The sequence below is a fragment of the Tenrec ecaudatus genome, chromosome 2 (assembly GCF_050624435.1).
Source record: "Tenrec ecaudatus isolate mTenEca1 chromosome 2, mTenEca1.hap1, whole genome shotgun sequence".
Taxonomy (NCBI): Eukaryota; Metazoa; Chordata; class Mammalia; order Afrosoricida; family Tenrecidae; genus Tenrec; species Tenrec ecaudatus.
The window spans coordinates 181,290,493-181,303,963 of NC_134531.1; the positions used below are offsets into that span (position 1 = coordinate 181,290,493).

General features: G+C 48.6%; 1 protein-coding gene across 1 annotated transcript in view; it reads left to right on the plus strand.

Moving 5' to 3' along the window:
• Positions 1-13,471, plus strand: part of TENM2 (teneurin transmembrane protein 2) — a 504,145-nt gene that overhangs the window by 331,380 nt on the left and 159,294 nt on the right. The window contains exons 10-11 of the mRNA XM_075542722.1: positions 5,925-6,125; positions 7,839-8,024. Of these exons, the coding sequence (XP_075398837.1) occupies positions 5,925-6,125; positions 7,839-8,024 (387 nt within the window). The remainder of the gene's footprint in view (positions 1-5,924; positions 6,126-7,838; positions 8,025-13,471) is intronic.

Consider the following 13,471-nt stretch of genomic DNA (forward strand, 5'->3'; position numbering starts at 1 on the left):
ATGAGGGAGGGGGGAGCCGAGAGGGAGGGGAAAAAATGAGGACCTGGTGCCAGGGGCTTAAGTGGAGAGCAAATGTTTTGAGAATGATGAAGGCAATGAATGTACAAATGTGCTTTACACAATTGATGTATGTATGGATTGTGATAAGAGTTGTATGAGCCCCTAATAAAATGATTTTTTTAAAAGAACAAACAAATCTGTCTTGGAAGAACTGCAACCAAGGGGCTTCTTAGAGGCAAAGATGGCAAGAAGACTTCTTCCATGTTTTGGACATGTTGTCAGGAGAGAGCAGTCTCTGGAGAAGGACAGCATGCTTGGTAAAGCAAAGAGTCAGCGAAAAAGAGGAAGTTCCCAAACGACATGGATGACACAGTGGCTACAATGGGCTGAGGCATTGGAACGTTTGCAAGGATGCACGGGACCAGCCAGTGTTTCCTTCTGTTGTTCGTAGGGTCGCTATGAGTTGGACGACCGACTTGATGGCACCTAACAACAACAACAACAGGGTTGTATGCAAAATAAGCAATCACTGGAACCCACACCACAAAGGAATGGCAGAGGCTTACCCCTCAACATACACACAAATCCTTTTCTTGTGAAATCTCCCATTTCCTCGGGGGGGGGGGGGTTGTTGTTTTTTTAAACATTTTATTAGGGGCTCCATTTCCTTGTTTGATGCTGTCTCTGAACCTGCATGGTACTAGTTGAAAGGTTGGAGGTTCAAGTCCACCTCAAGACACAATGCAAAGTTATTGTACCACATTTCTGAATACAATGGAGAGGGAGAAAAGCCTGGCAGTCTACGGCGTCTAAAAAGGATCCACAGAAACCTGCTGGTGCACAGTTCCACGTTGGTCCACATGGGTGACTGCATTAGAATCGGCCCGACGGCAACTGGTTGTGGCTTTTAGAACTATGATGACAAAGAGTCAGCTTCCATGACATGATTCTCCTGAGACTTTTCAATATATAAATGGTAATTCCCTTAATGGGGTCCAGAAGAGCGACCCTGGATACTGGTCTTCACTTGCTCAATTATATGTATTTTGCCCCCTACCATTATAAAAGGTAGCCTCCCTGTGTCTGCATCATAAAACCAAAGCAGGAGTTTGGACAGAGGAACTACTGATTTAATAGCCCTGCTTGAAAGGTTAAAGTTCTTAAAGATAACTGGATTTCAGCTGCTTCCACTGCAAACATGAGAGAGGCCAATAGGAAGACAAGAAAGGTTAAACCAACCTTTCACATACATCTCTGAGGGAGAGGAAAGTGCTAGAGCAATGACATTGCCAGTCTTCAGCCTTCTCCCTCCAGGGAGGATTGTGGCGTGTCCGTTTGAATGGAATATCAAGTGATTCCTCCACTCTGTTGTTACCCCCACCAGTCTGATTCAAATCTTCAGGATGAATGAGCCGTCCAACCAAACCAGCACATCACATGGCTCATTCTGAAAGGATGAAGTCTCCCCTATTGATTTCTGCTTCCCAAAAAGAATGATCCGAGGAGATTCACATGTTGTTTTCAAAATGGGAAGTGGAATCATAAAGCCCGGATCAGCAGTTTTTCTTCCATTTACCTTCCTTTTTATTTCTGATATTCTCCATAGTCATAATGTTCAAACGATTCACCTGAAAGGGCCCTGGCAACAAAGTCAACAGTTGCCACCACGTTACTGCTACATAAACGTTGCTGTACTATTAACAGATTTGCACAAGGAAATGAAGGGACGTGTTTGCAAGGTTTCGTTCGAAGATGTCTGGGGGAGTGGGAAGGTGATGTCAGAGGAAATGACGTCGTCATTTAAATCAGCCGTGTTTTCATGTCCGTTTCATGGCTTAGTCATTTTTCAGTGACATTTAACTTCATAAATGTAGTTTATGGTCCTTCAGAGATTTCGCATGCATATTGTTTGTAAAATTCCTTGACCTCCTTTTTTATCCTGAGGGGTAGAAATTGAATTCACAACCCTTTTTGTCAAACCTACAGAGGACCCGACTCTAAATGAGTTCTAATGATTTCAGCTGCCAGGGGGCTTGTGTTTTGAGGCACATGGTACTGAGCTAGTAAAGGCCACTGTCCACCTTGTAAGTATAACACTGTTTCTATTTATAAAGCTTCATAAAATGCCATCATCCCTCCTGCCTGCTAAAGTCTCTAAGTCGGGATCCGCAAGACCATCTTATGAAAGAGGAACCAAACTTAACATTCATGGTGAAACCGCGCCTTTTGCACGCCAGGTTTAGTTATTGCATCCACTGCTGTGATCATGTGGCACCCAGGGCACGTTTACTGGCATCACTGACCAGAGGAAGGGGAAGGAAGATCATATTTCTGGATACAATAAACGGTCCTTTTGATGGTATTCTCATCCTGGGCGATGCATCTCAGTGGGTTTTCCTCCAGCCTCCAAACTATAATTCAGAATGGCTCAGGGGGAGCTCGTTTATCTGGAAGAAAAAGGCTGCTTGCCTTAGGGCATGTGTCTCTTTTTGATTATAACATCTTGTTGGGGGAAGTGACGAGACATGTATGAAAGTTCCTCACCATTGGCAACTCGCCAAACATGCTAAATGGCTAATTATAGATAGGGAGCCATTTTTGAAGCGCAAGCTCTTTTTGTGTATATTTTGATTTTGCTATATTCACAATGGTGGTGGGAGATAGGACAGGGGGAGGGGAGCCCGCTAGAACTTCAGGATTTTCTTTCCTTAGAAGAGTGTGAACATGGTGGGTTCCGAATGGATGTCCTTCTAATTTCCCAGATCCGAACTTGCACAGCGCTCTCTCCAAAAAGGACAGGAGCTATTAGCACCACTCCCCTTTGTTGTCACTCCTTCATATGGAAGTGTGTTCCGTGAAGGAATATGGCTTAAAGCAAAGGCTCAGTCTGTCTGCCCTTCATCCTCACACTGGTGTGCTGAACAGCTACTCCGGTCTCTTCACCTTGTGAGGCTTGAGACAGCGGAAGCCCAGCACCGTCTCCTGGGGAACATTTGACTTCCGTGTGCTTGAACCCCTCCGTTCACCTGTACGTCCAGTTTTGCTTCACCACACTGAGCAGAACAAACGAGAAGATATCAGAAGGGATTTATAGCAGCAGGAGTTGTGCTCCCCAAGACAATGAATTTAGCATCAAAGTGATTGTAACCAGAACAAGAAGCATCATCATAAACAGCCTATGTAATAATAAATCACCTGAAAAATTCCCCTGCCTGAAAGCATTTTTCTGATATATATTTTTTAATCATTGGAAGCTTCTGTTTTCTGATGGCTCATATGGTTTTGAATTTATCTCTATAAATAATGCCTTTCTGAGAATAGCCAAATGAAATCCTGAGAAATAGCTCCCAGCAGTGGAAATCCTTATGTTTGGCCTGAAAGGAGTGGTGTCTCTGGAAGCTTCTTGGAATAGGGTGATTTATAATCAATCCAAATTACACACAAACACCCACCAGGTCCTGTGTCCCCTAAGATTAGTCGTGGCTTGGATAATCTAAATAATGTCTTATTTTCAAATACACCATGACCATCCATCCAAAAGACGCTCACCATGAGGGATGTAGGAAGAGACACCACGCAAAGCTGTGTCTATAGGATGGCTGCCTCATTTTATTGGAAAACAATGGAAAGGTCCAGATATTGGCATGTTTCAATCTTGGCATTTAACAGAGCAGTGGAAACGAAACCTCTCAGAGTTTGAACCACAGATGGCACGCCCATGCACGCGAGAACTGCAGTACCTCTCAGTGTGGTCCCAATCAAAACCACTCAAGAAAAGCATATAAAGTGGTCTCTGGCCCACGGTGTCCCCCAGGCGATGGAATAGACAAATACTTTCGTTCAGGTCAACAAACCTCACTTCAGAACTGTGAAGGGGAGGTCAGGGATGCCATCAAATGTGATGAGAGCACCACGTGGCTTGACTCTACCAGGAAACACCCAAGCTCTCTCTACCTGAGTGCCATTCAGACTGGGCACTTTGCAGAGTCTTCTTCTCCAGAGCCACAGTGTCATTTCCTAGGAATGCCTGAGGAAGTTGGTCTTCCTCTGTCCATCGAAGGATGTCCAGGGTGTTGGGTCCCATCCTCATGGAAAGATTCCTGTCTTCCAAAACTGACCCGTTACAGCTTTCTCTTCTCCTCGCTTTGGATGGTTCCAGAGTCATCAACTTCAAGTCGGGAGCCCTTGGGTGGTGCAACGTTATCACCCAAAGGAGGAAGTTTAAGACTCCCCAAGAGGCCTCCTCAGGAAAAAACTCTAGGGATCTTTTTCCTGAAAAGGCAGCCATTGAAAACATAATGGAGCACTGCCCACTCACCACATGTGCGGTCACCACAAGTAGAAATTGACTCAGAGCAACTGGTTTGAATCTCCGAATTCCCCACCTGCTACGTAGCCACCGTGGTTTTTAAGAAGGTCACACTGACTACCAAAGACTGGAATGTGACCCACTGCCTGTCCAGTGGACTCTCTGGTAGAAGGTTGCTTCTGTCACCACAGAGACTAGCCCATCCAACTCCACGAGTGATTATTGACAGGACCATATCCACAGCCAATTCACTTCTATCCTGCACACTTACTAACTCCTTCAGTAGGTGTGTGCTCTGAAAATGAGGACTAATTTTAGACTTAACCTCAAATGAAACTTAATTAAGAAAGTGACTCATTTATGAGTTCCTTTTTCATCTTTTATTGCCTCCTGAAGTCAAGGATTAGTGCAGTTCGAATGAGCCCCTACTTCCCTCTCTGGTTGTGGGAGGTAATTGAGTTGGGTGATAGAAGTAGAGACCTCACGGGTATTCGTGTTCTGGTGTTAACGCTCAGATATGGTTTAATCAAGGTACTAAAAAGTAGAAGGGGCTGCAGCTAAGCGCCATCCATAGTGGCCCCATGTGCCAGAGTAGAGCTGCCCCATAGGTCTGCTAGACAGTAATCTTAGCAGAAAGGAACTCTGGGAGGGCAGTGGTTAATCACTCAGTGACTAACATGAAAGGTCAACGGTTCAGACCCGCCAGCCACTCCACAGAAGATGGATGAGGCGGTCTGCTTCATAAGGATTTACAGCCTTGCAAACCCGACGGGGCAACTCTACTCTGTCTTATTGGTTCCCTGGGTGTCTGAGTCAAGTCCATAGCAATGGGTTTGGGGACACATCCCTGGCCTTTCTCACTCAGAGTTGGATATGTTGAATGGCACACCTCTGCATCTGGCATTTCTTCGTTCTGGGTGAAACCCTTATTCTTAAAAGTTTTCATCGTTTTATTGGCAGATAGTTCACACACTATACAATTCAGTAGCTCAGTCTTACTGAGACGAGCTGTGTCATCCACACCACAGTCAATTTCAGAGCACTCTCTTCTTGCTTGTACTGATTGTGGTAAGCTCCCCACCTCCCCCCAGCATCTCCTGCCACACCCTTGGGAAGGTAGGTATTAATCCAGTTACTGTCTCTGTGCAATTACCTACCCGGGAATTCATATACAGAAACTCACACGACACAAAACAAAGCAACTGCATCAGTCATAACCAACTTGACGATGCTCCCGGCCTGAGAACAAGGCTGCTCACATCCCTGGGCTCGCCATAGTCAGCGGGGACTCACTGGGGGCTTCAACCATGCACACGGATGGGGGATTGGGGCGCGTGGATGGGGGCTTTCCACAGAACTGTAACCTTTTCTTTGGTACTCTTTTGAAGTCTGAGCTTTAGTGTTTTGACAAATAAGACTTTTACTCTTTGCAGGTGTTCTTCAAGAGACCAAGTATGTTTGTTTGTATGTATGTATGTATGTTTGTATGTATTTTTGTATGTATGTTTGTATGTATGTGTCACCCTGGTGGGTCCACTCACTTGCAAGTAGACCTGTGTCTGGTGACCCAGGACGGGCGAGTGACCAAAGCCCTCTTCCTCTTTGTGTCTTCCAGTTGATTGCCTGGATCCTACCTGCTCCAGCCATGGGGTCTGTGTGAACGGAGAGTGCCTCTGCAGCCCTGGCTGGGGTGGTCTCAACTGTGAGCTGGCCAGGGTGCAGTGCCCAGACCAGTGCAGCGGGCATGGCACGTACCTTCCTGACACGGGCCTGTGCAGCTGCGACCCCAACTGGATGGGTCCCGACTGCTCCGTTGGTAAGCCAAGAGGTTTTCTCCTCGCTTCGCCCAACACGCGTGTTCTGTGTTCCTCCTATGAGCCCAGGTGGATGGGGGCCTACTGTGCACACAGAGCGTGGAGGAAGGGACCCTTTGTCTGTTACATAGTGCCTGTCTTACGCGCTTCCTCTTGGTCATGGAGTCTGTGATCTTTTGGGGCGGTGGGTGGTGGGACACCCACCTGTACTTGGTTCGTGTGCCTCGTTGGTTCCATTCCCACAAATGGCTGAGAGGCCAGGAGCTCTGCGCCTACCGCCATCAGAGGGGTTCATGTGGACACTCCCCGAAGGTACCGGAAAACAACACAGAACTTTCAGCCCCAGGCAGACGGGGCAGGACGTCCTCTAAAACAGAAAGGAGGCTCCCTCGGGGTGCCTTGTGAATGTGCTGTAGAACTCTGCGGTAACTCCGGTGACGGGAAAATCACGGAGTGGCGCTGCTGGACTTTTACTTTCCTAAAATTAGGAGTGTGCTTCCTAGCTCCTGAGTGACCTGACAGTGGAACGGTTCACAGTTCAAGCCAGCCCCAACCCAGTTCCATTCACACTGTCAAGTGCTGATCGGGGCAGGCGATCACCATTCCGCCCCCTTTCTCTGGGTAGGGAGACAGCTGTCAGATTACCATGGCAATCAGGAAGGGAGTAGATGTGAAGCTTTGCCTCCAACTGGAAAGAAATGAATATTTCATTTCCCCAAAAACGAGGGCGAGAGAGTGAGCGAGAAAGAGGCTATTCAACTGGGCTTGTTCTGTGACATCTTCTCAGCCCACATGACTCCGGCTTCAACTCTGAGCTGGCGGTCCAGGCAAAGCTCTGAAGAGGACAGGGGTGGCCCTAACTCCAAGTCCCAAATGTGCTGCAGACGTGCTGTGTGACTTTGCGTGAGTCACCAACCCCCCTGGCCTGGTCCCATTGCCCTGGCATGATGAGCCACACCTCCCTCGGTAGACGGTTGTAAGCATGAGTGTCTGGCACATGCTTGGCCTCGAGTGAGAGGTCTGGAATGCCAGAGAGTGAGTCTCTGTCTGTCTGTCTCCTCCCCAAATCACAAAAGACTTTGAGCTCCTTTGAGAAAGAGGCTGTGTAAAGGCAGGGCCATGGCAGCAGTCATCATTGCCACCAAGGTGCCAGTCAGGGTGAGGGCAGCCACCATGGCACACAGCTGGGCCACCAACAGCTGGCCTGCTCAGACTGTGGTCAGTTCAGACTCTGGCCAGGCCGTTAGGATTCAGACGGCGTCTTGTTGGTGGGTTTCTCCCTGCTACCTCTGCCACCCCGGATGGTGGCAGTCGGAACTCCTCCTGAGATGATCTCAAGCCCTAGGAGGGTGGTTGCCATATGCACCTGAGCACCCTAAGACCTGGTGGATTCATTCCTACAACTGTGTGAGCGCCCCCGCCAGGGATTCTGGACCTGGTCTTAACGGGGGGCAGTGATCTGCACCTCTGACATGTTTCCAGGTGATGTTGGTTCTCCTGGGGCCATACATGGAGAGCCACTGCTCTAGGGCAAATATTAATCATGATGAGACAATGATGACGAATTTATACCTAGCCAGCAGAGAGCAGGCCCTAAAGAGGCCTTCGCTGCCGGGCCACGGCCTGCTCCAGGGGCCCGGGCCCTGCACATGGGCTGGCCCCGGCGGGAAGCTTCGCCAGCGTGTGTTGAGCTGTAATCACTGTTTTTCTTCCAGAAGTGTGCTCAGTAGACTGTGGCACTCACGGCGTCTGCATCGGGGGAGCCTGCCGCTGTGAAGAGGGCTGGACAGGCACAGCGTGTGACCAGCGCGTGTGCCACCCCCGCTGCATTGAGCACGGGACCTGTAAAGATGGGAAGTGTGAATGCCGAGAGGGCTGGAATGGTGAACACTGCACCATTGGTAGGCAAACGGCAGGCACCGAAACAGGCACATATTGCTTTATTTTCATAAATCGTAGATCGATAGTGACGGTCGTGCATTGCCACCGGCTGTTCCTTCAGGGACCCAGGGCTCCCCAACATTCCTGCTGCCTCTCCAAATCTGCCAGGGGTAGGGAAGGCAAACAAGGTCCTTGTTCCCAAAAGGCATTCCCATCTTTCCTTGACTCCGAATTGGGAGCATAGGGACCTGGCCAGATATTTTAAATTAAAACCAAACCATCGCAATAACTAATCTTAGGGAGGACGAAATGCACACGCATGGGAAACGGTCAGGCCTGCAGGTTTTGAGCACCTGTAATCAGTGTGGTCTACAGACGAAGTCTCCAGCCGCTGGCTTCCTGCTTGCTGGCAGCCACGTGAATGCATTCCTCTTAGAGGAGCGGATGCAGGCAGGAGTCCCGGCTTCCCTGGGTGAGCCATGTTCCCAAGTCATGGGCGTGGGCATCTTCTGGCTATCCCCAGCCTTCGTCCTCAAGCTCCTCCGTCACCACCAACATCATCTCTGGTCCTATCTCAGACTGCCCCAGGCACCTCTCTCCATCAGCTTCTTGACCAAAAAGGTTGTTTGAAGACCATTTTCTCGGTCAAGAAGTAATCGTTCAGAAGTTTGTTTCTGTTCTTGTTTGTTTGTTATCATTATTGGGGCTTGGGGTCAGATGATATTCTGACTGTACCAATGTGCCCCTGGAATTGAGGAGGCAGGCGCCCACACTTGTTGAATTTCCATAGCTCCCTGATCATTTGCATTATAAAGTTGTCAAACTGCGTATCTTCTTTCCTTCCATTTGTAAGTAGTGGGATTTAAGTAGCACCAGCCTCGCCTCGGGCTCCTTGTGTGCTGAGCTGGCTAATCCAGTGACCTGCATGGAAACCTCAGGGAGGTTTCAAGCCACACTGCTGATGGGCCTCATTGAAGTCACCTGTGATTCCCAGGTGGGAATCCCAGCTGGGAGCTCTTCCCTCTGTCCTGATTAACCACCTGGAGGGTAAGAGCGTCCAGAGCTTGCTCAGGGATGGGCCAGAGAGGGAGAGAGGTAAGGCCAGGAGAGAGGAATGAGACAGGGTCAGGAGCTTGCCTAAGAGGCCAGACCCAGTTTCCCATGCTGTCCATTTGAATGGTGACACAGAGGACTGCATTCGATTCCTGGCTTCCATCTGATTGGGCCTCTGAGGAGCAGTGTACAAATGAGGTCCCCAAGCATGACATTGGGACCCTGCCGGGACAGTCAGTGGCAGTGAATTGTTTTTTGCAATCTCTCAATGACACTCCAGGTCCTTGCTCTCCATCCCCTGCCCCTGCAGCTACTTTCATCCTCAGTTCCCTGCAGAGTCTGAGACATAATTCAGGAGACTTTCAAGGGAGGGGTGGGCATAGCCCCAAGACCAAGAGAGCTTAAGACTCTCAACAATAGCTTCTCAGGGGTGTTTTCCCTTGGTGGATGTTTGCATGCCAGTGTGATTTACATAAAGACCCCACACCCCTGTTGCCTCCCCCCAAAAGCACTTGCCAATCAGCATCCTTTAGACAGATTATCCTAAATTCTCCCCATGCACCCAACCCAGCCTCACCTCCCTTGGCTCTACCCTTGCACACCTGCCAGGGGGCTCAGCTCCCACCATGCAACCTGCTGGCTCTCTCCAACTGACAGCCTGTCTTCCTTCTGCATATGGCTCACAAGAGGGCAACCCAGATGGCTTAGAGCAAGGGTCGGCAAACTATTGCCTGTGGGTTCAGTCTGACCTGCCTGCCCCCTGCTTTCGGTCAGCTCAAGAGCTAAGAATAGTTTTCACGTTGTTCCCTCCCTGTGGTTGAGGGGAAAAAAGAAAAATATATATATTTTGTGACACATGAAATTCCATGTCCATTGTCCTAACGTGTGGCTCAAGCACAGCCAGGTCCTTCCGTTGCCGTCCTGTCTGCATCCTCACCGCACGGTGCGGCCCATAAAGCCATCTGCCATCTGGCCTCTTGCAGAACGATGCCGACTCCTGAATGAGAGAGCTGTGCAAGTCTTGATGGGGAGAGAGGGGAAGGGGAGGCGGATAAAGACCTCCATCGGGCAAAGGATGCTTACTGTGCCCTGAAGGGTGAGGAGAAAGGCAGAAGAGTGAGACATTAAAGATTCAAAGAGAGCAGTCAATAGTTGAGTCAAACAATTAGTTTGGAGTCAAACCAAGAGTTGAGTCCAGATGTCCCCAGGTCCTTGGAAAACCATTGGGAAGACCAAATTCTGGGCTCCGTAGAGAAAACACAGATGTTTAGTTCGCCATATCCCCCTGGGTGAGGAGAATTGAGAAGGGTATTTTTTGGGGTGTAAAGGACCCAGTTCAGATTTCACATCTCTAAGAGCTGGCACGGGAGTTCCTGAGAGGCAGAGGAAGTGCAGATTCAGATGCTAAGCAAAGCTCCCCCAGTCTTAGAGGGCCCTGGCCCAGGGAAGTCTGTTGCTCAGAACTCTGATCTCCTTCAGGAGGCTGTGCCACGTAAGTGATAAAGATCTTTATCACAGATCTTTATCATCTTCTCTCTTGAGATGTGTGCCTGCTCCTCATAGTTATGTTCATTGAGCTTTTCTCAAGAAGGGAAAAAATAAAAGAAAATGAACTAACTATATTGACTGGTATGATCTGCTATTCGAAAACTCGAGAGCTGTTCACTCATGCATAATTACTTCTGCTTTCGACCTCTGGCCCCAGAGCTGTGTCGTTGGGGGTTCTCGTCATTTCTTTTTGAGCAGACGCTCCTGTCAATTCATTTTAAGTAAATGCCACAATTTACAAGCACAGCACCGGCCCTCCTCCTCAGGGAGGCTGACAGCCAGCAAGGAAAGCCAGGCTCGCCAGGCCTTCCCGAGCAGTCTCACATGCTATATTTTGGAAAGAGAAAATAAATAAGCATAAACTGGCACCTTGTCAGTAAACAATGCATTGGGAGACTTCGGGGCCAGGCAGAGACGTGAGTGGTTAGGGTGGGGTTCTTAGGTTTCCATGGCATATTTTCAAAAGGTTGTTGTAAGGCGGTTTGCATAGGCTTATTGTAAATGGTCAACTGCCCAATTCACAGCAGGACTAAGGACTGCATATATGTTGCTGAAGGAAGCAAAAAGACAGACAGAAAGAGGAGCGGGGAGGAGGATTGAAAATAAGGGCACCAATTTCTAAAACACGGCAAGGAGACACACAGGAGTAACCAGGCTGGGTCAAAGGCATTTCTGCACTTTCCAGCCCAGTCAGTTCTATTTGAAAACACAGTGCTTGCTACTCAAGATGCAACCTGAAGCTATCAAATTGCCATGTTACCAGTTAGAGCTAATTAATCAGACTTGACTCTACCAACCAGTGATGTTTACATTACCTTTTCCTAACAAGTTAAATGTAAGGTGTGATCAATAGCTGCAGAATTGCCTCGCTAAGAACTAGACTTTGAGCCCACGTCAATCACAGGGCATGCAGGTGTCTGTCTCTGGGACAGAATTGCATCGCGTGGATAGGCTGGGGTTTACTCTTATGAATAAATCAGAATGTGCATTGTGTGGTTGGAAGAGTATGATTCTTTAAACACCATCCTAAGATGGGTTATTGCTCCACTGTCCATTATTAATACTGGGAATTAAACTTCAGAAGGCCCCATAATGGCTTTAACACATCGGGGTAGAAAGAACCCCTATAACTTTTATTAGGTCAAAAGCACTCTAAACTATAGTGAACGCTGATAAGCATCTCTTATACCATAAAGGGATGGGGTCACTTTAGGCATATTTTGGTAAGGGATTACCCTTCCACTGCCATTGGGTCAAATCCGACTCAGAGTGACCCAGTGGGACAGAGTAGTTCTGCTCTCTGGGGTCTCCAAGGCTGTCTGTCTTTATGGAGCTGGCAATTGGGAACAGACAGTTGCTGAATGGCATGGGGAAAGCCAAGTGTGATGAGAACTGCGCTTATCTCTTCCATGTGGGTTGTACAGAGGCCTTGAAGGGTACCATCAGGTAATATTCAACCGCTAGCAGAAAAATTGGAGGTTCAAGTCCACCCAGAAGGGTCCCAGAAGAAAAGCCCAGAAAAGGGCAGCCATGACAAGCCTGTGGAGCCCAGGTCCACCCTGACACCTATTGGGTTGCCATGAGTTGGAACCCGCTCCATATAGCAGCTGCCCAGACATCCGCTCCGAAGGATTCAAATGGACGCGTCCACAGAATGCCTTCTCCAGGCGAGGCACCTGGGGGAATTGCTTGCTGTCCAAGCAGGGACTGCGAGGGTTACTCCAACCAGTTTATTTGGTCCCCCAACCTGTATTTCAGAGTCACAAACACCCAATCCTTAGAACCACGTGCGGCTGCGTGACCTGCCTGTGTGTCACAACTCATCATGGTCCTCCTCTCCCTCGAACGCACCGGGGCCCTCTGGTTTTTTCCTCTTTAATTGGTCGGGGACTGAAATAAGTGCCTGTGATGTTAATAAGAAAAACGAATCTTTACCCAGGGTAGAGCCAGCCGTGCGACAGCCTGATGTGCTGATTAAGTGATTGTAATCAGAAGCATACAGGGTCACGTTCCAAGAGGGAGCGTGCTGAGAGGCTACAGGGACCCGGTCAGGAAGAAAGTGATTGTGAAAATAAATCGACCTCAGCTTGGGGATAGCTGCTCCTGCAACGCACCCCCTTTCACGCAAAGCCATGGGCACTTGTAGCTGCCATTGCCCTTGACCATTTGAGCTCGTGCTACTGCACAATGAGATCAAGTGGAGATGGAATTAGCCACGGGGGTGGGGGGGCGTCTATACCACGAGGGTCATGCAAGCTGCTGATTCTGGGATAGGTTAATTAACCCATTCCTCCAGAGATTCATGTGGCAGCCCGTCCTACGGGCTCCACCTTTTGAAAGTGACAGCCTGAAGTGACAGGCGTTCACTGTTCAGGAGGAAGAACAGAGCTTTAGCAGAGGGTAATAGGTATTGGAGTGTTGGGGTTTTTTTTCTCCTCGAACCATTTGGTCAAATGATAAGCCTCCTTATTACAGACCACCAGGAATCGCCACGTGCCACAAATTATCCGTTGTAAATATGGGTTAGCGTGCGCTGAATTTTCAAATCTAGCGCAAAGGCTGGGAGGTAGAAGTTACAGGAACACATTTTGACTAGTTTTATTGGCATATGGTTTGCATGTCATACAATCCTGCCGTCATCACCCCAATCATTTTCTTCTTTCTTGTACTCTTGGTGTCGGCTCCCCATTTCCCCCCACACCCTCCAGGCAGGCCCCTAGGCAATGATTAATCCAGGTATTCTCTCGATAGATTTACCTACCCTGGATCTCAGATACAGAAAATCACACCGAACACAAATAGGAAACAAACAAAAATCCCAACAACAGTGCTAGGCAAGATACAGAAAACATCAATCGAAAAGAAA